The 24,809-nt window shown below is 32.4% G+C and overlaps 3 protein-coding genes across 4 annotated transcripts; 2 read left to right on the forward strand and 1 right to left on the reverse strand.

Annotated features, from left to right (window-relative positions):
• Positions 1 to 6,957: 6,957 nt before the first annotated feature.
• LOC145598155 (uncharacterized) lies at positions 6,958 to 15,697 on the forward strand. 2 transcript variants are annotated; one of them, XM_081654468.1, is made up of 13 exons: positions 6,958 to 8,657; positions 9,138 to 9,312; positions 10,008 to 10,120; positions 10,523 to 10,618; positions 10,710 to 10,779; positions 11,147 to 11,202; positions 11,615 to 11,665; positions 12,011 to 12,115; positions 12,206 to 12,250; positions 12,856 to 12,943; positions 13,812 to 14,017; positions 15,046 to 15,132; positions 15,256 to 15,697. In XM_081654468.1, exons 1-13 carry the CDS (start codon positions 7,290 to 7,292, stop codon positions 15,418 to 15,420), a joined length of 2,625 nt encoding a protein of 874 aa, XP_081510594.1. In that variant the 5' UTR covers positions 6,958 to 7,289; the 3' UTR covers positions 15,421 to 15,697. The 2 variants fall into 2 exon arrangements, with proteins under 2 accessions (XP_081510594.1, XP_081510595.1); XM_081654469.1 differs by having other exon boundaries at positions 13,812 to 13,991; positions 15,256 to 15,410.
• An 802-nt stretch (positions 15,698 to 16,499) lies between these two features.
• Positions 16,500 to 19,336, reverse strand: LOC145597121 (pectate lyase-like). The gene is made up of 4 exons (XM_081653287.1): positions 19,158 to 19,336; positions 17,527 to 18,184; positions 16,981 to 17,223; positions 16,500 to 16,724 (listed from the first exon to the last, which is right to left on the reverse strand). The coding sequence occupies exons 1-4, from the start codon at positions 19,334 to 19,336 to the stop codon at positions 16,500 to 16,502; spliced, it is 1,305 nt and encodes a 434-aa protein (XP_081509413.1).
• A 1,340-nt stretch (positions 19,337 to 20,676) lies between these two features.
• Positions 20,677 to 22,280, forward strand: LOC145599522 (16.9 kDa class I heat shock protein 3-like). Its single transcript, XM_081655887.1, has 3 exons — positions 20,677 to 20,861; positions 21,055 to 21,282; positions 21,986 to 22,280. The coding sequence occupies exons 1-3, from the start codon at positions 20,726 to 20,728 to the stop codon at positions 22,180 to 22,182; spliced, it is 561 nt and encodes a 186-aa protein (XP_081512013.1). The 5' UTR covers positions 20,677 to 20,725; the 3' UTR covers positions 22,183 to 22,280.
• Positions 22,281 to 24,809: the final 2,529 nt, after the last annotated feature.

The following is a 24,809-nucleotide window of genomic DNA, read 5'->3' on the forward strand; positions in this document are numbered from 1 at the left end:
AAAGAGGTCAAAAGTATGGAGGGTTTTCTCACCACGCTTATTCTTTATACTTTAATTATATATAATTCAATTTTTCATCTTCATATAACTCTAAATACTAGCAAAAGAAGGTATAACATATGGCTGGAAAGACATTCTTTGTGGCTCTCATGCTAGTGCTACTAGTTATTCTATCTTGCGGTAAGTGCTATACATTATAAAGTTTTATAAATCTCCCTATTATGAATTATAATTATATATACTTTCTAGTTTTATACGTAGTTAGAATTTAGTCTAACAAAATTTTTTAGACATTGATTAAATTCTATATGCTTTAATATATATGTGTGTTAAAATTTAAATAATATTAGTGTTAAAACTTTAAATTACTTTATCCTTAATTTAATATTACTCTGTAATATTTTACTAATACTTCATTTTTATTACGAAGTAATATTTTTATAGTTTATAATTCTTTTTACAGGAATCTACATAAAAATAAAAAAGCTAAATATTTAAGACATTCCCAAAAAAATAAAATGTGAATCAAAACCAATCCGAAAATTTAGTTATTATATCAACCGATGATATTGTAATTAATCATCAAAGTTACTGGTATTTATTTTTTATTTTATTGCTACCGTATTTGATAAGTGCAGGTTCTAGTGCTATGAGTTCAAGGTTTGATAAAGTGTTCCTTCAACACATTGGGACAAATGACGACGACGATGAATGTTCACTTTTTCCGAAATGTACTTTAAAAGCGTGTCAAAAAAAGTGCAATAATGATATTGCTCAGTGCACTCCTCCGCCTTTAATCGAAAAATGTTGTTGTAATCCGGATAATCCGGCATAGTTTATTTGCGGCTAAACTGTTAAAGAAATAAACACATCGTATTAGTAAGTGCAAAAAACTCGATCTACAGCTTTTAATAATGGAAATTTTTACAATCTTTAAATATACCATTGCAAGTGCAAGTGAAATTGCAATGCACTCTACAAATTTAATGATGGATATTTTTACTTTTTACACTAGATTAGTGCCCATGCGATACACTATAGTAATAATCTTTTTTCATATAATTAATTTGTGATAAATATAAAAATGAGGCAAGTCATGTGCAATAAACAAATGCAATGTATATGAGAAGGATGAAATAATAAGGCAAAAATTATTAAAACTACAATTGAAAAAAAAAATGTTATTGTTGATTAGTTGTGTTTAAAATTATATAAAAATAGTATAGATTATACATTACACTAAATTAATGATGCATGTTATCCCCAATAAAACAATAGATTTCGTTTGACTTTTTATTAATGAATTATAAGTAGGTTAGGTTCTGTGCCATGTACGGTGATCTACAATTATATATAGTTATAGATAATTGATTGATAATTATTATAATAAACTAGCATAGTGCCCGTGCGATGCACGGTTTATAAATCAAATAATAAAACTCGTAGGGAAAATAAAAATAAAAACAAAGGTAATTCAATTACTAATAAAGGACTTGGTTACTAATGGTCAATAAAAAAAAAATTAAAGGAACGTGATTTGAATAGTATTTTATGTTATTTGAATTTCTTTTAATTTTTTATAATGTTATTTTATTAATTGAAAAATAATTGAATAATACTCCAAATAACTATATAAGAGAAGTGGACTAATTCATTTATATATCCCGTTGAGAAAAAAACTACTTAAATTTTCTTATCATACCATCTGCATCAGTAGCTACAATCATTTTACTATATACATGTTTTATTGACCCGTTGCACTCACCAAATCTATAGACACAATAATAACCTTATATCTTTCCTAAGTTAAGCATTGTGCCAAAAACTATATATTATATAATAGTCATATAACCAACAGATAATTAAATACACTATACAACACAAATACTTCGTATATAGGTATGGTCGTATGGATACTGATAATTTTATACAAATAAAATATACGGAGTATATATTAAGATTTGTCCCTACCTTAATTATAAAAAGGTTAACAAAACTCTTATAATAGTGCATGGACATTTATATCTCTAAAAATGTTCTTTTACATATATTTTCCCCCATTTAATTTTTAAAAGCCTTAAAGTTGTCTCTTGAATTCGCTAAATTGATTTAAAATGTTATGTTTATTTCATATTTAAAGCCATTTACTATTTTCATTTCCTTTTGTTTTAATTTTTCTATTTAGAATTTATTAGACTATTATATTTCAATATCGAAGTCAATATCTTTTTACTGACAATCACTAAATCAAAGTAGCTCAACTAAAGTTTTCAACATTGCATAGCTACACAACATCCAACACATTTAATGACTACATGCAAATAATTTTAATAAAATTACGGATTCGATATAAGTTATTAAACAAATTAACTATATATACATTTTGATGGGTTTATATCTTTCATATTAACAAAAATTTACAAATATTATTATTTCTTGAAAAAATTATAGACTTTCGAGTTTTGTATAAGATATATAAAGGATAAGTTAATTCCCGTCATATATGCATTGAGTTGCTTGATCAATTTTTTTTTTGGGTGTTCTATCTGGTTCACCCTTTAAGCTAATTCGGATTCGAGGATCAGTTGTGGGCTGTTAGGTTCCATTCCCCTCTCAATTGTTGTTGCCGGGGATCGAACACGGGTCCTTCCTGCCAATTAAGTGTAGTTTCAATCACCAATACCAACAACCAATTGGTGTAGTGGTGATTGAGACTACACTTGATATGGAGGACCCGTGTTATAAAATATTATATTATATATATATATTTTTTTATATTATAAAAAATATTATATTATATACACATACTATTTTACACGAAATGTATTAATTTTCATACTATACATAATTACATAGAATGTAAAGTACATGAAAATAGTATCATACCTACATTCCAATAATATAATTAGAACTTTAACAATGTGACTTATTATATAATGTTTAGGTTTAATAAAAATGACATGTATATATTTTTTTTATTATAAATTGTTGATTTGAAAGTCTAAATTATAGTTAAAAGTATTATTATGTATAAAACAACATAGATCATTGCACGTGATTGTTGTATATCTAGTATAGTACATGAGCAATGCACGAATTCATAAGTAATAGCATTGTTAATTTTTTTTTTTTTTTTTTTTTTTTTTTTTTTTTTTTTTTTGAGGGAAGTAATAGCATTGTTAATACGAATATTACAATTTTAAACACGAGTTTTAGTTATAATACATTTTATATATGTCCTTTCCCGTCAAATGTCTAATTCAATTTACATTTATTCTTCTTGTTTAGATTGATTTTTGGTTCAATTTTGTTTACGTAAAAAAAACAAAAGGTCATTGTAAAAGACATTGTATAGAAAATGAAAGGCCGATTAAAATTAAATTTATGTTCAAGTTATATTTTTTTTATAAGACGACATTTCGGCTCAGCATTCAGTATTTGTCGAGGAGTACAACAAACAATAAAATTAATTTATACACTATTTTGTATCTTTATCAAAAACTTTTGTATTCATTCGATAACTTGTACTGAATTTATAGGATAACTTTTATAATTGGTGCACAATATTTTACTTTACATCTGTTTTTTTTTTTTTTTTTAAAAAAAAATTTATGTATTGATTTCACAATTGACGTCAAACTGAATTCTATCGATTTTATTTAATTTTCATTAAAAAAAAAACAATATTAGCCTTTCAAAATACAAAATATTTGTTTCCTTAATTATGCACTTTAATCATATTGCTTCAAATTAGTTACAGTATTATTCTTTAACTTGACTATAAATAAAGATTGGAAAGACGTTATGGACTATTTGTAGTATTGGAAAGTATATATTTTATTATTAAAAATTTAATCATGTTAGGAAATCATATAAATCTTATGCATGTATAGAAACGTGCTTTTATTGTTTAAAGTTGAACAAAAATAACTATGCTTGAATATGTAAACAAAAATTATTTAGATATATTTTATACATAAGATAAGCCAATGAGAGAGTGACATTTGTCATCCTCACATTGAGGTGCTTGTCTTTTAGTATAATATATAGATAGATTAGTCGAGAAATAATAAAAGTATGTGATATTTTTTTTGTAGATTCTAATACACAACTTGAACAAAAGTAGCCAAAAAAATATGAGTAGTATTGTAAACATGCATGTCACAAAATTATTTTAAGAATGTAATTTTTGATTTCTAGCTGTCCAAATTTTTTAAGAAAGATTTGTGAAATCCTTGCATTTTAAATGTCTTTTTGAGGAAAAATTTAAAATGTATAATTACAACGTATTAATATGGAATATGTATATAAGTTAATTTATTAAATAATTTGTTTCCTCAATCAAAAGATTTTTTTTTTTTTGAAAAAAAAATAACTAATGACACACTAGGAGATGACGCGTGTCATTTTTGGTGTGTCTTTTAGTATATAAATGTTGATGATTATTGATTATTGATATTGATTGTTATTGATGATTGATTGATTGACTAAGCTCAAAAAAAAAAAAAAACTATGCAATGTACTTCCAAAAAATAAGCTAAGTAAAATAATTAAAAAAAAAAAACTTAAAGCTGACATCATATATTATATTGGCGGGAAAATATTTTAATGATAGCTTGACATATGTCCAAAATGATCGATGTAAGCATGACCTGTTTTAGTAATATTATATAGATTTTTTGAAAGAAAAAAACAAAGAGAAAACTAACTCAATTATATTAGTTCATAATAAGATTTCAAATCAACGCCATGAATAAAAAAATTTATTTCTCCGTTGAGCCCCATTATTGTACAACTATATATGTATATAATGATAATTTAAATGTTAATATTGTATTTTTGACTCCTTATTTTATACACTCTACCATATATCAACCTTCTAAATTATATCTTATTCCCCTTTAATCAAAAGGTCTCAAAATCTTGTGTAACTATTTTAAGTAAATAGAACACGAATTAAAAAGGAATACAATTATTATAAAGATAACATATTAGATTCGGAATAATATGGAGTATAATAGTTGTATTATATAAAGCGGACGACGATATCCAAGGTAAGGGAGAGGTGAGGGGGAAAAAATTATAAAAAATACAAGTATTTGCTAAAAAAGGTGTCTGTCATGTTTAATTTTAGTATGGGCATTATGTTATTGATACGTAATCTATCTATCTATCTATAAATAAACTAAAGGAACAACCGCTGACATCATATTGTCCACGTGGCAGCTTTATAAGAAAAATTTTCCCGCTTAAATAAAAATCTGATGTCATTATATTTTCTTTGGTTTCAAATTTCAAATTTAACTTCTCCTCCTCTCAATTTATCTATACTCTTTAATTTATTTATTTTTCTTCTATCACCAACTATTGGTATCTAATACATCTTTCCCTTATGCTTCATCGAACAAAATACTTTGATGTATATATTTTTTCTATTTTCCTGTATATATTACAAGTTTAAAATCATTATTTAGTTGTTTAATTAAATTCGTATATTAAAAATCTAACTTTTATGTTTGTGCTTAAATTTTCATAATAGGTTTGTTCTTCTTCAAAATTAATTTTTAAAATTAGCATTTACAACTAATGGTTATATCTCAATAATTTTTCTGATACGTAATAATACATAAAATATATATACTCTATATTTCCGTGCATCGCACAGGACTGATCTAGTACTTTAATTAAAAGTAACACCATATTAAACAACTTTTTTTTTTTTTTTGCTAAATTAGCAATGTTGGTTCTCTTCGCCTTTACAAAAATATTAAGTAAAAATAAATATTTTCGTTAATTTTTTTTTTTTTTTATCACTCCCTTAATTTTTTTAAGGAAATTTTGGAATTTAGTACCTCAAAAATGGGGGTTGATGAATTTTGGTACCCATTTAAAACTTTAGTTTATTTTGGTACCCATCAAACTTTAAAAATATAGCTTTGGTACTCCCGTACATTTTCCGTTAAGTTTTCCATTAGCAGGGCCCATTATCTATCAATAATTTATTTCTTTTTTTTTTTTAAAAAAAAAACATTAAAAAAAAAACCAAAACCCAGCCACTGCAAGTCTGCAACCCCTTATTCCTCCCCGTCAACCACCTTTCCCCCTTCCCTTGTCGGCTGTCAGTGCCCAAACGTTCTCCCGGCGTCGGCAACCTCACCCCCTCCTTTCCCCTCGTCGATCTCCCTCCTCTTTCCACTCTTGGCTGCCTCCGACACCCCTTCCCCCTTTCCCCCAAATCATATTTTTAGGGATTTAGCTAGGGTTCAATTTCTTTTCTCTTTCCTCAAATCATACAGGTTCGGTGGTTTTGTAGGTTGTGTGTTGGTGTCGGTGGTTTTGCAGGTTGTAGTGGCCTGTAGTTTGCGTGGTTTTGTGTTGGTTTCGACTGACAGCTTTGGTGTTCGCAGTGGTGGTTTTGTAGGTTGTGTGTTGCGGGGCTGCTGCGAATTGTGTGTTGTTTTTCGCCGGTGGTCAGGTGGAGATGGAGGGTAGTTTCGGTGGTTTTGCAGGTTGTGATTAGTGGTATTTGTGGTGGCTTTGTGTATTGGAGTGGGTTGCAGTTTGTGGCGAGGCCGGTGGAGTAAGCCGGTATATAGGATTATAGCATAAATAGTGGTCATAATACAAATACGGAGTATCATTTAATGTTTGTACATTAAAAATGGATTGTCAAAGTTTAAAGTATAAACGTTTCGTAGTTAGAGCTAAATTATTGCTATAATTATTTCCGCAAATAATTAGATACAAGCATACAACCACATACCACAGTCTATAGCTAGCCAATATCTCTACAACTACATCTTGTCAAATAGATCGAGCTAAATGTCACGTGCTAACAATTTTCTAGGTGACCCAACCGAAAGACCCATCTGAGGCAAACCTCCTTATACATGTGTGTCTTACAAATGCACGTGTTTGTGGTAATATAGTGTCATTGTGCGTTAATTCCTTTGAGTCTCGGAGATTCAGACGTCACACGGGCGTTCTGCGCTCTTCCCGTGATATTAAGCTTAAGCCACATCCCAAATTAGACCACCCCTAATCTTTAGAAAACCCAGATTATAACACAATTTGTTTTTGAAGGTAGCTTTCCATGTTCACCCCCCCTTGTAGTTTCTACACCCAACCATCCTACTAAAAAGTGAAAACATCAACACATAAATCTCAGAAAATCTTCAATACTATTTAGTCCTTTCAATTTCTCTATTTCTGAATTTTCTGTTGTATTGTGTTCTTCAATTTAATTGACACTTTTTCCTGCAAATTCACTGCAAATCAAAGCTCAATCAATGGATCATTCATGGCGTCCTCACCCACCAATCCAAGGTAACATCTGCCCAACTTGTTCAATCTCTCACTTCCCCTTTTGCCCTCCTCTTCCTCACCCCTCTACATATTCTGCTCCTAATTTGGATCCCAATTTTCGCCCAATTAATATGAATCGACCTGTTTATAATAATACTAATGATAGTGACCCATTTTATGATCCGGGGTATAGTAATCGAAACCCTAGTTTTCCTCATGTGGGTAATTTTGGGAATGTTAATGGAGGTCCATATTCAATGCAAAACCCTGGTTTTGGGGATGGTAGTTATGTGGGGAATGATTATTATAGCAATGTGAATGATAGGGGTAGTAAGAGATTAAGGGTTGATGGGAATTATCCTGGGTTATATGGGGTTCAAGGCGATGTGAATTATCCGGCATCGAAAATTCCGGTTGATGGTGGTGAGAGAAGGTTAAAGATGGTTCATGATCATGGTGGACCGAATCCGGGTTTTGGTTTTGGTGGGGATATGAGGGGGAGTGCTATAGAAAGTTCGGGTTTTGATAGGAATGTTGATGTTCGGGTTCCTGGGAATTCGAGTGAGTTTGGAGTGAGACCATTGAGCAATGTGGAGATGAGTAACAACCCTGCTGGAGTGGGGCATGGTGTGCATTATCAAAAGGATGGAGTAGAGTATGGATCACGGTATAGCGTGAAAAGGAGTGTGTCGGATGTGGAGCATGGTTATCATCATTCGAACTATGGAATGTCGCTTGGTTCAAATGAGGGGTTTTATGGTAGTAATGTGGAGCCTATGCATTCTCACAATGCTCCTATACATTATGATCAAAGGAGCAATTTGCCTACAGCAAACCACTATTCCGGTGGCCATCCACCACTTCCCCCTGCAGTGCCGCAGCCTGGTCAATTGAGATATGATTATGGTCCTCCACGCCCTTTAAGTGATTTAAGGCCACCAATTGAAACTAGGCTAACCCCTCCTGATGGTTATCAGGTTCCAGCTGGTAATCATATTGCTCCTGCACGACCTCATTACGGAGCCCCACATATGGATTACCAGGGTGGTTATGGTAACTCTATTTCAGAAAACACGGGTCATTTTCATGCTTCACAAGGATTTGACATGCAGCCTCCACTTCCAGCTTCTCCACCTCCACCTCTGCCTATGGAGCCACCAGGTCCCTGGCCAGCAGACCACAAGCCTTTTACTTCACCACCCAGAGTGTCTTCTTCATTGTTTCCTGTTCCTGTTGGCTCTTCAGCTCCAGTGCACTCTTCACATGCCCCGATTCCTGAATCTCACACACGGGCAAATTCACATCCACTAAACTCTCAACTTGGACATATGTCTCGTGGTGCCTTTCAACGGGTGAGTGAATCCAGACCTTCCTTTAATTATTGTTTGTCTGTAGATGTCATGGTATAGTTATAGTAGGTTTTGTTTCTGAGACTGTTTTACTCAATAGACTGCTGGAAGGTAGGGGAAGATATGTACCCAATTTTCATATATGCCGATTAGGTTGCTGAATGATGTAGCTTCTCAAGTCATGGTTATCTTGGAATACATCATTTACAGCCCGTTAGACTTCCCCTCCCTCCCTAAGGAGATTTTCTTTGAACTCTAGAAAAATACAAAGTACTTGCATCATCTGTTTTGTTGCTGCTAGTTCAAATGAGAAACAAGGGTGTATCCTATTTGATAATAGATGACATGTGTGTCTATTTGACTCCATTATGGTTTTGTGGAGTTTGCTACTTTTTTTCCCTTCTTTTTATTGTTTTTAATTTAAAAATTCTATTGCTTCCCTATTCCAACAAGCTGTTACATTGGCATTCTTTCTTTCTCCAGGATCCTCAAGGAACTTTGACATCATTTGGACAGTATCTTGGAGATGGCCAAACAATTCCATCAAAGAACAACTTTCCTGATAAACCAAAACCTATAGATGCTGCCCACTTATTCAAACCACCTCATCGGAAATCTCGTCCTGATCATTTTGTGATTATACTCCGAGGCTTACCAGGTACGTTCATTGCTGGACCCTTTTGCTGAATCCAATGTTCTCTTCTTCGTGAAGTTTTAATTTGTTCTATGGAGTATTTTCTATCTGTTTGGTACCAGATTGTTTAGAACTAGAAATGTTTTAAGCAGCAATATTTTTTAAATATGTCAAGGTACACTTTCCCTTATTTATGGGAGAAGATGATATAATTTTGATAGGTAGAACGGACTTTGCAGAATCCAGGTGTTCGTTTTAAGTTAAACAGTCCAAAATTGATCGATTGATTAAATAAAAAAGGCTAGAGACTATACTTGAAACACAAGTAAGGGACTAAAGGAAAAAAGATAATCACTTTGAATTCCTAACGAGATTAAGACGAAACTGTATGAACTTAATCTAGGCTTATCCTGCATACTGTAACAAAAATATGTCACATGAGGCTAATTATCTAGGAAATCACCTGACAAAATTGTAAAATATTTTTCCTACTTCTAAAACAATTTGAAATACATCTAATCCCCATAGCCATAATCGCAATTTCGTTAAACCCAAACCACATCAGCTTGTTATAATGATTTAATGAGTAATAAGAGGGGGGGGGGGGGGTTGGGATCCTAATGTGCATGTGCATGAAATTAGCACAGCACATAAATAACTAAATATTGTCTGAAAAGACAAAAGGATGTGATTCCTCACCGTTGCAATATTTTACACAGGAAGTGGAAAGAGTTACTTGGCTAAGATGTTACGTGACTTGGAGGTTGAACATGGGGGCAGTGCTCCCAGAATTCATTCAATGGATGATTATTTCATGACGGAAGTTGAGAAGGTGCGTTTCTGGCTTTTTATCCTCTCGTATTCCACATAGAATGTTCAATTTGATTTGTTATATGTGGTAAGATGTACTAGTTTGATCCTCAAGCACAGTGTATTGATTTATAGGCCTATAAATCATATTGAAGGGATAACACCTGACAAGCATAGTTTAAATTTTAAATTAGAGGATGTTGTTAAAATGGGATGTGATGAGTGTGTGAAAGCTTAGGTAGTGCACTTTCTAGTAGAGAGAATCCTTTTTCAGTAGCTATTTTTGCTTTAGTACATCCATTATGAGAAGATGGACATTCTTTATGGGGTGAAGTGTTATTAGTTTGGAATCCTAATCCAGTTGAGATGTTTATTTACACTGTTTTGAAATTATAATCTGAAAAACACATCTTTTGCTACATAGGTTGAGGAGAATGAGGCTTCAAAATCTTCCGGAAGGTTCAAGAAACCTACCATGAAGATGGTTTTAGAGTACTGTTATGAACCTGAAATGGAGGAGGTATTGCACTAATTGAAAATTATATGTCTTTCTCTGTTGCTCAAATGTTCTTGGAAGTCTTGACTTCTGAATTTGTTTTTTGTTACAACAGGCTTACAGATCAAGCATGCTAAAAGCATTTAAGAAGACTCTTGAGGAGGGTGCTTTCACCTTTGTAATTGGTATGCTTAATGATTAGACTAGTGAATAACCACTGATCTATTTTCTTTTGCATCTTCTACTTTTATATTCTTTTTATAGTATGACTTAATCGTATTTTATGAAACTAGTAATGTATGGTTTGACTTCCGTGTTATAAAATTATGGTTTCTATATGCTCTTTAGAAAAATCATAGGCATAGACATACAAGTACGTGAAAATAATATTCCTGATTTATATAGGAATTCACGAATTTCCATTGTGGAGTTTAGTTGTGGGTCTTAGTGGTCATGTAGTGCTGTTGCACTGCTTTCATCTTCACTGACATCAGATGCAGTTTTCATTGGCAATTGACCCATTTGTCGCTGATTTGTTGTGCCTCGTCTTAGTGGATGACCGCAATCTGCGGGTAGCTGATTTTGCTCAGTTTTGGGCAACTGCAAAGGTATATTCTGTTTCTTTTAAATCAGTTATGCGAGATTTTGTTGTCTGTTTCATGTTCTTTTGGGGGTCTGGAAAAGGAATCTTCTCAAGTGTAGATGGGAAAATACCCATGTGGGCCAGTTTGCTACAATTTTTATTGGCCTTGCTTCACTTGTCTTTTAGATGTTAATTTGTGACTCTTTGCTGTAATAATATTGCAACATCAACAAAGGTTAGAAGATGTTGATGCTGCTTTGTGCTCATTGTTATATTGATATTGATGCTGATGGCTTAAGCTTGTTATTTGGTGTGACTTTGCAGCCACTAACTGTCCTTTTACTGCTTTCTTTTTCAACTGCATTTCTCCGTCCTATCTGAGTTGATACTTGATACGTTATGCTTTAACTAATGATTGTCTTTTTATTTTTGCTCAGAGGTCGGGTTATGAAGTTTATGTGCTGGAAGCACCATACAAGGATCCTGCGGTGAGTTCCCTTTAGGAAGTTAATGTATATTGTTGGTCATAATTTACGCTTCTCGTGCTGCCTTTATAGCATGGCTTACAACTGGGGATTCCTCCGTCTTTCTCTCTCCTTGTTCTTTAGCTAAGGTACTGTTTAATGGAAAGAATAAAAACATGGGGGTGGATGGGGTGAGGGAGGAGGGATCATAGAAAGTCTCTGTTTGTATGGCATTTAAAAATATTTCCTTTTTTTATTCCCCTCATCCCCTGCAGTCTTTGATGATTGGAATGCTATAGGGTATTGCATATTTTTTAGGGGTAGTAGACGAGACATCATATCTTGAAATATCTGTAAAAAAAATTTCAGGGTTGCACTGCTAGGAATATTCACGGCTTTAATCAGGTTGATGTGGAAAAGATGGCTGCAAAATGGGAAGAAGCTCCATCAATGTACTTACAAGTGGATGCTAAGGTTTAATCTATGGTCCTTTCTGTAGCCTTTTTCGAATTATGGTTAGCAAGATTGTTCTAACTTGATATGGGTGTAATACATTTATGACAGTCTTTATTCCATGGAGATGATTTGAAGGAGAGCAATATAGAAGAGGTAATATAAATTACTTTTTTTTTGAAAAAAAAAATAAAATACTGCAAGTCTTTTAATTTGTACTTCGTATTATCTTTAAGGGTCATAATCTGATGGCTGTTTCGGTAGGCATAGGCAGTAATATATGATGTGAAATTCGTAATGAACTTGTGTATATTTGCAAAGAAGTCCCTGGTAATGCAACTCTAATTCCGTGTATGTTATGTTTAATTTATTTTCATTATCACATGGACATTCTTGAAAAGAAACACTTAGTGGTGGAGAAGCATAATCATGGACAATGTCTTCGGAAGTTTCTTGCAAATTTTCATACTTCATTAAATGGTTAAAACTGCAATATGGGGGGATTCACTGTTTTAAATGTGAGAAGAGAGATAATAACAAAAATAATGTGATGAAGAGAGAGATAGAGAGAATCATTATCCAAATAAAGCTATTTTACAATTATTTTACTCCCCAACAAGAAAAGTGTTGCAATTTCAATGAACGGATGGAGTATAGACTCAATACAATTACCGCCTTTTATCATTGTCTAGTACCTGCCAAACTGGCTGTGTAAGTCTTCTTGTTGTGAGTTACTATTGATGACAGTTTCTGCACTCCAGGTTGACATGGACACGGAAGATGGGGATGTTGATGAAAGAGTATCCGAGAAAATTGTTACATCTTCATCTGGAGACATTGGGTCTAATGGTATGATTCAAAAATTTTTATCAAAATTTATTACTTTCACATGTTTAAACCTTTTTTGTTTTTTATAACTTGAAAGCCTTGCAAATTAACAATGCAGTTGGGAGTGGATTTTTTTTACCTATTCCACTGCTTGATATTAGTTCAAGTCTATTTAGCAGATGATTATTTCTTTCATTTGGTGGGATCATATTTCTAAGCAGTTTATTTTGTGAAAAAACAAAGTGTGATCTGAAAAGGTTCCTGGTTGGACACTTTTGATTTTGAGATGTACCAAACGCTGCCTGCTGTAGATTTGCCTCGAAAAATGTATTATACTTGCATTTGTGACCCTTATGTAATACTTCCTCCGTTTCTTTAGTTGACACATTCCTTTTTAAGTTTTTAGTAAAGTTCTTTTAGTTGACACTTCTCTTTTTGGTAAGTTTCTTAATGTTTAATCCCATTTTAATCTCACTAACACCTTTAAATTGATTTGTAATATGATGGGTAAGGGGTATTTATTGGCTTTTAACATCTTTTGACACACTTTCTGACTTTCTTAAATTTTATGAAGTGTGTCAACTAATAAGAAACGGAGGAAGTACCTTTTACTGTTTTCCAGATCTTTTGAATGCTTTTTGGTTCATTACCTCTCATGATTGTATGTTTTTAGCCGTTTATACATTTTTTGCTTCTTCACTGGGTCACTTATTAAAAGTTGAAGATTTTTAGAGGGTAATGGACTATATTGTCATGACTTGCTTTTAGAAATTCTTGCAACTTTTCAAGCTGTTATTATAATCATTTTGGAAGTGACATCAATTGTATAACATAAAATCGTGAATAGAGAGGAAGGGTATGTGGTTAAGTTTTGGTCTTCAAAATACAGTTTCCCAAAAGGATGAGAGGAACTGGGATTCCCAGGTTGATCATCCTACAGAAGAAGTCAAAGATTTAGGACGTAGTAAATGGTCAGACAATTTGGATGATGACGATGATGAGATAAAACAAGTTTTGAAGGGCAAGGCCACTGTTTTGTCTGGATTGGGCAGAACATATGGGAGAGAAGGTAAATCTGTTCACTGGGGAGATCAGGTATGCAAATTTCTTTCCGTCTTTACATGTATCTACATGCCTTTGCACCTAAAAAAAAATAAAAGAAATAAAAAATTGTATCTTCATGCTTGATCTGTTTTGTCCTAATTGGTCTATACTCTGTAGTCATGCATAGTGGTTTTCACTTTTCAACTTTTGTATATTGTGGTTGTGACGTGTATAGTTGTCTTCTGCACTGTCTTTCATTTTTCGAGAGTGAAATCAAAATTTGACCATGTTAAGTGTTATCTCTAGAGCGGAGTTAATTAAAGGTCTACGGTCTACCATTGTTATTTTGGTGTCCTTTTGGTTAAACTTTGATGGCTCATTTGTGATAAGTTGAACCTTCAGGGAGTAGCTATAAGTATATAACCATATCGTGCTTGTTTGTTCTACAATATCTTTATTTTTTCTGTAACTTTTGACAAAACTGTGTTTCCATAGTTATGCTTATTTGTGATTCACCTGATTTTGTTAGGTAGTTTGAATGTTAAAATTCTATTTTATGTTTTCCCCTTTGACTCAATTGGCAGAGCAATGGGGAAAAGAAGTTACAACCTCCTCTCCTCTCCTGATGTGATGTTGTTTCTTGAACTCGATGGTTCTTTATGGCATGTCCTTCCAAGGATTTACCCTGAGAATTGTGATTGCGGGGTATATTGAGTTATGCCGATAGATTTAATTGAGGGGAGTTGCTAATATCTGTTCCTCATTCCCATGCCAGATTTAATTGAGGGGAGTTGCTAATATTTGTTCCTCATTCCCATGCCTGACTCGTCTAATGATCACTTAGAAAGCTGCAAACCTGCTTTGTCAATAACATGCTAGCAATTGTCTAATGTTGAGCTACTTCCAAGTTTTCCATGCTTGGAGTTTTGCTTATTGCTTATGGATTTCCTTCTGTACTTAGTGTTGCTTATTGCTTGTGGATTTCTTTCCATTTTTTGGGTTGCTTGTTGCTGACTTGCTGCATGCTAATATATGTCGACTCTGGTTCCTTGTTAACTGGATATAATGCTGTTTTATAGGGTGGCAATACTGGTTTCTCCATTGGTGCTGTCAAGAAAGCAAATTTGGTGTCATTAGTCATTGGCCCTGGTGCAGGTTACAACTTGGTGGGTTTCCAACTTCAACTTCATCAAATACTTTAAAGGACTTCAATTTAGTTGTGTTGTATTTAATTGTACAAATAGTTTTTTGCTAGAACTATTATTAACTTTTTGCCTTATATTCTACAGAAGTCGAATCCACTACCTAAGGAAGAAGCAACAGCCGGAAAATCTAGAGAGACGAAGAAGCATACCATGTTTCAAGAGAGGCAGCGTGCAGAGCAAGAGTCTTTCAGAGCTGTTTTTGACAGGAGGCGGCATCGTATTGGCGGTCTTGATGCAGAGGAGGACTGATGTGTCGTATACAGTTTTGTAGTTAGTTTCCATTTTTCCCGATGTCCCTTTGGATGGGATATGCTTATTCCCTTGTATAACATTGTATTGCCAATTTTCCAAGGCTTGCTTGTAATCATGTGTATAATAAAAGATCATTTGAGCAAGACATAAAATGAGGTTTTTGGAATGGTAAAACCAACAAGAACCGATACTGTATGGTACTGTATCATTAACTTGTCCTAAATTTTTCTTATTTTGTTCTTTTCAAAATACAAAAAAAGGTCATTAATCTAAATTTGATAAGTTAAATATTTAAGTTTTACATATTACCTTTAGTTTGTTATCCTATTGAATCCCCAAATGAGGTGTAAAACTTTATTACTAATGAGATAGTATGACATCCAGTTACTTAGATACTCCCTTTGTCCTTGTATTTTTGCCCCATAGCAAATACGGAGTAGTTGGGTAAAATTTTAAAAATTTTGACTGTAAATTCTCGTTAAATTATAGAAGATGATATAATCAAGTAGGGTCTTATTAGATTAATCTCCTTGTAGATTTTATTAATATCAAGTTTCTATATTTTTTTACGTATATAAAATGAAATTATATACGTTTTAAGACACATTTTGGAGACCGTGAAAAATCAAATGGGGTAAGAAAATAGGGACAGAGGGAGGTATGCAGTAAGCCTATTCTTAATGATCAAACTTCATTTGTTAGAAGTCTTCGAACTACTACTTGATTCAAGTTATGCTATGAATATCAAAGGTTATTCAAGTTATGCTCTATATTTTGAAGGAACTACATGATTCTTACGAATGTATGCAACTATATTATGCAGTTTGTCCTTTCAAAACCACAATTTCTCCTAGGAACATAATCATGATATACATATTAGTTTAAAAACATTGCCTTGCTCCTAGATTCCTTGCATTTTTCTCTTTGTTCTTGCCTCCATTTGTAAGCAAGAACCATAAGGGGTACACTAGCTAAACCATACAACTTTTGTTTACGCGTCTTCCATTACTCACAAATTAGAGTAGCTAACCCCAGTAGTTATTTTAATGGATCATAGCTATTGAAGAAGCGCGATTTTAGCATGCTTTGCCTTCCTTACAATTCAGAGCACCAGCAAAGCGTGTTAGACGCTTGACATAAGTTCCGGGTTTTGCTTTGATCACGTCTTGCCTAGTGTAGGCGAATTTCTTTGATTTATCTCCTGATTGATTGAAGAAAGCTCCATTCAACATTATATCTTCATCCGACGTCCATAGCCAATTCTTCCACTCACTATATGGTGCATATTCCCTCTTAGTCACCTATATTCACCAACATTTTATCATTAATAAAAACTTTGGTTTATATCCATTTTAAGGTATAATAGTACATTAGCAAGTGTTTGATAATGTTCAAATTTCAGGCTATGTAAACATTGACCCTAATGTAGATGTTAATTTTTCTTATTTTATTTCTTTAGATAAGTTAGGGTATAGTCTTGAGAGAAGACTTACCTAACTTTTGTATTTTTCTTATCAAAAAAAAAAAAAAAAAAAAAAAAGTGTTTGATAATGTTACCTCTTTAGCAAAGAGATTAGGAGGCGCGATGAATCGATTGCCTTGGCTAATGATAGTAGGGTGTTGGCTTCCTCCAATGGCATACATTTCCCAGTGAGTGTAGTCACTGTTAACAACATGGAAGAACCCATATCTACATCTTGGCATTCTTTGTATCAAACGCTTCCCAAAATGGTTGAATGCTAATGTTACTTGCATTAATTCATCCAGTGTATTACCATCTCTTGCTCCAAACAACATCACCTATACATAAATCATTAAATTTAGTAATGTTATGATAATCCACAATTTCTAATCACAAGACTAGTTGTTGTTACATCCTCAAGTCTCAAACCTGAGACCTCGGTTAAGCTAGAACTGGTATCTTACCAACTGATCTAAACACTTACTGGTCATATCCTAGATTTTAGTATTATACTGTAGTTTGTAATATTTTGTAGGTGAAATAAAGGACATGAAATCGAATCTTGTCTACATTATTGCCCTATGTGATTCCCTGTATAACGAACCAAACATATAGCACATGGCTAGGGAGCGTATACTTACATCATTGTGGTCAGTGAAGTGGCAATTGGAGATGGTGATAGCAGTAGAAGCCTCAATAGCATCAATCAAACCATCCATACAATTAGACATAGAAACATGATCAATCCAAATATTAGTAGATCCAAATATAGATATACCATCACCATCACTAGCAGTTCTAAACCCGAAATGGTTCATAGAATCTCTAATAAGCCCACCATTTCCCTTCTTAATATCATGTATATGTACACTATGTATGATCACATTATCCACATATTGTAACATTATCCCAGCCCCTCCAGCTATGTGTACGTGCCCTCCACGGCCATCTATAGTCTTGTTGCTCGAAACGAGGAGCTCTTCACTTAACCTAATCACCATGCCATGCTTGAAAGTGATCCAAAGTGGTCCATCTTGGATGACTGCATGGCGGAGGGTTCCTGGCTTAGGGTTTAGTAGGTCACCATCCGAGTCATCGGTCACAACATAAATTCTTCCCTTTTTACCCCCGGTGGTCTTGTGACCGAACCCTCTAGCACAATCAGCTAGCTTTTGACGGTTCTTGGACCAGTGCTTGTCACATCTCCAACACCGGTCTATAGGGTTCGCGGCTAGGCAATGACCATCATACTTCCCTAAGCCCCTCCTTGTATTGTTGTTGCTCGTCTCATGGTAGTTTCTGTGTCATCAAACATATAATCAAAATTACTTAAATTAGTATTATGTTAGTATCATTAATACATCAATGATTGGAAGCCTTTGAAAAAAAAAGCGCGAGATAAAAAATTTTTATTGCAGAGGCGGATCTAAGATACTAAGCTTGTAGGGGCACTTAGTGAATAATTATGTAGATATAGTCTTTTATATATAATTAATATAATTAAATTTGGAAAATTTGTCGGAAACAACCTTTTAAAGTGTCCACTTTACTAAAAACAACCTTTTAAATTTTTTTTTGCAACTTCAGACCACATTATAAAATTTTTTTATCAAAGACAACCAAATGCTACTTTCCGGCGTTGACTCTATTTTTCCCGATGTTGACCATTAGTGTGCAACGCACATGACCTCGTATATTGCTTAATACACCAATTTTCCCTCCAATTCACTTGTACAAAAAGAGGGATGAAAGAGAAGCAGGGGTTTTAATAGGAGTTAATTGGAAGGGAAAAGGGGTGTATTAAGCAATATAGGAGGTCACGTGACTCGCACACTCGTGGTCAACATCGGGAAAAATAGAGTCAACGCCGAAAAGTAACATTTGGTTGTCTTTGATAAAAAAATTTTATAATGTGGTCTGAAATTGCAAAAAAAAAATTAAAAGGTTGTTTTAAATAAATTAGACACTTTAAAAGGTTGTTTCTGACAAATTTTCCATTAAATTTTAAAACAAAATATAGAAAACTAAAATATTTTTGGTGGGGCCGGTATCACCTAGGCACCCACCTAGATCCGCCATTGCTTTATTGCATCTATAAGGATGAGTTAGATTGGGTTGACTTCTATGTTGGTGATCCAACATCGACTTATGAATCCAAATTTAAAAGACTTCTTACTATCAAGTTGAAATTTATTAGGTCTATATATATGCCCCTACAATCAAATGTGTAGAGCATATTGTAAGAAATGAAAGGTGAATGGTAATAACATACTCATGAACTTGTTTATTAAGCGTGTGACAAGCTTCTTGTGGATTGGGATCGTAAGCCTTAGCTGCATTCATTTTTGCTTGCTGTTCTCGATTTTTCCAATGATCGTCGAAATCACCAATGTTACCCTGTACATGTAGGGGAAGGATAATTGAAACAAATATGAACAAGAACATGCACATTATTGTAACTTTTGTCATTCTCTTTTCTATGTTTTTTTGCCTTCTTTTATCTCCTAACAAAATCTTTATCTTTTTTTTTTTTAAATAATATATATATATATTTTTTTGGAGAGTGTTTTTAATCTATTCTGAATTTCCCAAGAATGAAATTCCATTTTTGTTAGTTGCAAAATAGTGGTTTAAAGGAAAGAAATTCTAAAACAAGGAAGGAAATGAAATGGGAAGCAGAGAGTGAAGAAAGGTAAATGTGACAAAAATCGGTGAATTAAAAAAACAGAAAAAAATAATAAAGGGTGGTAAAAATATGTACACTTTTTGCTCCAATTTTAGCAAATTCTAGACATTTGGCGTTACTAACTTACGTAATACATATGGTCTCGTGTTTAAAGAAGATTAGTAAACCACAATTGATTAGTGCATATCACACATTGATTTAGGAATCTTCTAACAATTGTTTCTTGAATAAATTTAAAAAAAACCTTGTATTATTGTATTAAATTAAATAATCATTTTAAATAAAGAAGTTAATCTTTTTGATCGATTCTTCTAAAAAAAATGAGTAAATTGATAGAATTTTCTTTTATATCACTATTTTCAAAATCAATAATATTTTTTGTCTTTGTACATAGTCTAATAATATATAAAAAAAACTTTTTTTTTAACTGGAATTGTATGTATGTAGTTGTCAAATTATTTGTCAAGACAAACTGGTCGTCAAATTATTTATACTCGATAGTTGTAGCACATGTAAGGTAAACCGTTATATTTTTGAGAAATTGAGATATCCGTGTTTGGCGTAATTGAATTACTTAACTTTATTTGTTGATTAATTGTTCATCTGAAATTTTTGCAACATTAGAGTTTTTATTAATTGCTCATTTGTAATTATTGCAACACAATTAGGTCATTAGGATAAACTCTTACCACCAAGCCAAATTGGAGGGAGCCAAGAAAAAAGGTTATCACATTATTCACATAATTATATAAATAAGATGTCAAATGAGTTTCATAAGACTAATATATTGTTTTTCAAAAGTGAGGTGAAATGCATGCATTTTGTTGATAGTTATCCGAAGAAAGAAATAGTTACAAGAAGTTTGAAAGCAAATTAAAGAATTCCTTTTCCTTTGCAATAGACTTCAGTATGCAAACCCAAATCTTGCATTGGTATAAAGCAATGCATAAAATAAAACCACAAGTAAAGACTTCTCTTAATTAAAAACTTGCATGTTTAAAAGTGCACCCAAACACTTTTCTCCCTAGTCTAAGATTAGTACGACGAGTATATAACATTGACATCAATTGCAATTATCATACCATTCAAAAATATAAAACAGACATAAAATCACGGTTGTTTCTAAAGATCGGATTCTTTCAAAACTTGAAAATATGGCAGATTTCACACGGCAAAGTTGGACACGACCTAGGTCAGCCGTTCCTCGTCCTATAGATGAAGAAATCAATCCATCTTCAGAGTGGACTAATGACTATCCTGGATTTCATTGCCTTCTCGTTAATCTTCCTGGTTAGACAATTTAAATTCACCACGCACTTTAATTAATATATTAATTTGTACATACATTTGCTCTATTAGGTCAAATCCTTGTTATATACACATAAATTAACCTGTGTTATGCTAGTAGTCTAGTACATATAGTTATCTTGCATGAGATGCATGGTCAAATTTTACAATTTTGGAACACATATTTTGTTTGAAGGTTTTAATGAAGACGATATCAAGCTGAATGTCGACGAATCTGGGATCGTAGTAGTTAGCGGAAGGAGAAAGGTAGATGATGAGAAACAAGAGCATTTTACAAAGAGCTTCAATGTGCCAGAAGATGGAGTCGTTAACAACATTGAAAAGATATTTGACGGAGCTACACTAAGAGTTCATATCCCAAAGGTGCCGAAAACTCTTGTTACAGAAAAGCGTCACTTCGAAGGTAAAGAATCTGACAATATAATTTTGTATTAAGTGGTGACACCCAAGGGAAGAAAGAAAGGGGATGAATTAATCCCATTTCTAACATTGGCAGCCAGAAATTTTGACTCGGGGGGACAAGAACAATATATTATTATTATTTTTTTTTTTTGACAAGAACAATATATTATTGATCATATTTATATGATGTAAATTAGGAAAAAAAGTTAAGTCAAAGGTAACATATATACGGAATAGTGTAAAATATTAAGCGTAGCATTTAAATTAGGGCCTATTCACATTTACTTAATTTCAGTTCAGTTCAGTTCAGTTCAGCTCCAATCAGTTCAGTTCAGTTCAGTTCAGTTCCAATCAGTTCAGTTCAATTCAGTTCAGTTCAGCTCTTAATTTCCCTCTCACATAAAATATTCATTTCAGCTCAATTCAGTTCAGTTCAGTTCAGTTCAGTTCCAATCAGTTCAGTTCAGTTCAGTTCAGCTCCAATCAGTTCAGTTCAGCTCAATTCAGTAAATATGAACAGGCCCTAAATAGATTGGGATAAAAATCAGGAAAAAAAGAAGCCAAAGTGACCGAAAATGGCGTTTGTGATATTCTTGTTTCAATCTCAAAAAAAAAAAAAAAAAAAGATAATCTTGTTTGGAATTCTAGTACAATGTAACTAATATGCGTTTTTTTTTTCCTCTCTCTCTTGGAGCCTTAACCAGTATTTACAAGCAGTGATTGGCGTGGAAATGAAAACCGCAATCAAGGGAAAGAAATGAGTCCAGGACAAGAGGAAAAAAGTTGGAAGGCATCTGTACTATTGAAGATTGTTGCGAACAAAGGGATTCTTTTAGCATTCATTATATCATTTACACTTGTGGTTCTACTGTCTCAAAATATACACCCATCATCAGCTTAATAATTCTGTTTCATGTTCTACTTCATCATAGATTGTATTGATTGTTCACCTGTACAATAATGATCAAGATGTGATCATTAAAACTAAGAATAATATCTTCGGGCTGAAAAACGTTGCATATTGTAATTGTGTAATATATGAATAATGTAATACATACAAGATACAACATTAGAGCCTTAAGATGAATCCAACATATTTATAAATTGAAGTTGTACAATTGACATGAATCATATCCTTGAAGTCCCATTATTGAAGCTTAAGCACTTTATAGGGCTAAGAATCTACATATTCCTCATATTGGCCATATGGTTTTAAGATGGAACGCTTTTGAACATGTACATTGAACGCACCTCAAGCCTTTATTTATCATGGTATCACTATAAAGCCAAGAGTTTGGGACTTAAAGCCTGTTCATATTTACTTAATCTCAGTTTAGCTCCAATCAGTTCAGTTCAGTTCAATTCAGTTCAGCTCCAATCAGTTCAATTCAGCTCCTAATTTTCTTCTCTCATAAAATATTCATTTCAGCTCAGTTCAGTTCAGCTCCAATCAGTTCAGTTCAGCTCCTAATTTCATTCTCTCATAAAATATTCACTTCAGCTCCAATCAGTTCAGTTCAGTTCAGCTCAGTTCAGTAAATGTGAACAGGCCCTTAGGCTAAGGAGCTACTTCATGTTAGGGGCACCACTTCTCCTATTGGCATATGATTTTACGATGAAATCCCCTTGGACTAGTAAAGTGGGCTTTTTCTCTTGAAGAAGGGCGCGACTTAGGCCAGTAGGTAATACATATGAATATTTTATAACTTGTATGGGTTGAAGAAGAATTTCTTAATCTTCCAAATGCGAAAAAGTTTTTTTTTTTTTTTTTTTTTTTTTTTTTTTTTTTTTTTTTAAAAAAAAAAAAAAAATTACAAGAAAGAAAAACGAATTCATTAATAAAATATTGTCCAACAATACTTACAAACAATTCCTATAATTATGAAATTTCAATACAATTACATATCACCTTAGAACTAATTACATTGCTTATTTGAACAATCACCTTAATAAATAAAACTTCATATGAAGCTGTACAATTTGTGACTTGGCACTAAAGTGGCTTGAAATCCACTGATTCATAGTAATTTATTGGGTGAATATATGTGCTCTAAATACTTTTGGAGATTATGATGAAACCCTAGATATTCAATATCCCTTAAGGAATCAATTATTATATACTAAAAGATACACTAGGAATTCCACGTTTTATCTCCTGGTGTGTACTTATTAGTTTTTTTTTTTTTTTTTTTTTTGAGTAAAAATCTATTAAAGAAACAAATTTTATACAAAAATAATTCCCTAATCTTTACATAACATAATCTAATATATATATTTAAAGGGGAGTTTTTCCCGAGATTTTAGAGAGCCATGTAAGATCTAATTTTCTCAGCGCGCCATGTAGGATTATAAATCTTAGTAGTAGCCAATCAAATAAGAGATTATTAATTTCTTTTAGAATTAAATAATTCAAATATAATTATGATCAATTTTCTACATCATTATTTTATATCTAACATATCTTTTGTAATCCTTTATATTGATAAAAGTTTGTCAACAATATTTTTTAGAATTTTTTTTGTTTATAAAATACTAATTATAATGATTTTTTAATACAATGGTTATTGAAAATTACAGTGCATGGCACGGGAACTAACCTAATAAACAAAGAAAAAACACATACCAAATGATGGAATAACTACACAATCTCAAGAATGACATCTTTTATTGAAAGCAATTAAAAAGTTTTTTGGCTTATTATCAGTAATAAAATACACCAATGGAAGCCTTTCCCAGATTCATAATTGATACCATGAAGAAAAGAGATGAAAGATAATAGGAGATAAGAGTAAAGGAATAAAAATCTTTCAAAAAAATAGAAAGAATCTAGCAATGGAGGCTAAAATAACCTTTTTAAGAAAAACCCTAGAGGGAGTTAGAAAAACCTTGAAAATTCTTAGGAATAGAGGTATGATATCGATGAATATATGTGCAATATATTTTCCTTGATATAATTAGGTGAATAATATATTTAGGATTATTTATATTAATATACTAGGTTAAGTCCTGTGCCATGCACGGTAATTTTTAATACTTAATACTTATCATTAGTTTAACGCTATTTAATTATAAAAAAATTATACCTAATTGCAAAATAGGATGAAAGTTCTCTAATTAAAAAAAAAAAAATTATCACACCAAAGAAAACGGAGAGCATAATATATGCACGACTAATAAAAATAATAACTATGAATGACATTACAAAATTATAGATAGAAAACCATATTTATTGCATAATATTGTATAAAAAATTAATATTTTTGTTTGAATGTGTACAAATGGAATATACTTATCAAATAGGAAGTTAAACATTATTGTATAGTTTGTATTATAAACTTCTCTAAGAAGCTTTGGCCAAAAAAATTAAAAAAATAAAAAATAAAAAACTTTTGGAGGGAAAATTTTTAACCAAGAGATGACATGTGTAATTCCTTGCTTCGCCTTTAGTATAAAGTTATAGATTATTTAGAGAATATATCTTTAAGATATATGGTTAGATCAGTGTATCTTTAATTTTAGGGAAATGGT

The sequence above is a fragment of the Chenopodium album genome, chromosome 20 (assembly GCF_948465745.1).
Source record: "Chenopodium album chromosome 20, dcCheAlbu1.1, whole genome shotgun sequence".
In the NCBI taxonomy this organism is placed as follows: Eukaryota; Viridiplantae; Streptophyta; class Magnoliopsida; order Caryophyllales; family Amaranthaceae; genus Chenopodium; species Chenopodium album.

Excerpts from the sequence above, each read along its gene's own strand:
- LOC145598155 (XM_081654468.1), top strand. The coding sequence starts at position 7,290 with ATGGATCATTCATGGCGTCCTCACCCACCAATCCAAGGTAACATCTGC. Across the intron at positions 12,251-12,855 it reads AGGAGAGCAATATAGAAGAG|GTTGACATGGACACGGAAGA; the intron begins GTAATATAAATT and ends TCTGCACTCCAG. Across the intron at positions 15,133-15,255 it reads CTGGTGCAGGTTACAACTTG|AAGTCGAATCCACTACCTAA; the intron begins GTGGGTTTCCAA and ends TATATTCTACAG.
- LOC145597121 (XM_081653287.1), bottom strand. The coding sequence starts at position 19,336 with ATGTGCATGTTCTTGTTCATATTTGTTTCAATTATCCTTCCCCTACAT. Across the intron at positions 18,185-19,157 it reads CTTAATAAACAAGTTCATGA|AAACTACCATGAGACGAGCA; the intron begins GTATGTTATTAC and ends TTGATGACACAG. Across the intron at positions 17,224-17,526 it reads ACTTCACTGACCACAATGAT|GTGATGTTGTTTGGAGCAAG; the intron begins GTAAGTATACGC and ends ATTTATGTATAG.
- LOC145599522 (XM_081655887.1), top strand. The coding sequence starts at position 20,726 with ATGGCAGATTTCACACGGCAAAGTTGGACACGACCTAGGTCAGCCGTT. Across the intron at positions 20,862-21,054 it reads CCTTCTCGTTAATCTTCCTG|GTTTTAATGAAGACGATATC; the intron begins GTTAGACAATTT and ends TTTTGTTTGAAG. Across the intron at positions 21,283-21,985 it reads AGAAAAGCGTCACTTCGAAG|TATTTACAAGCAGTGATTGG; the intron begins GTAAAGAATCTG and ends AGCCTTAACCAG.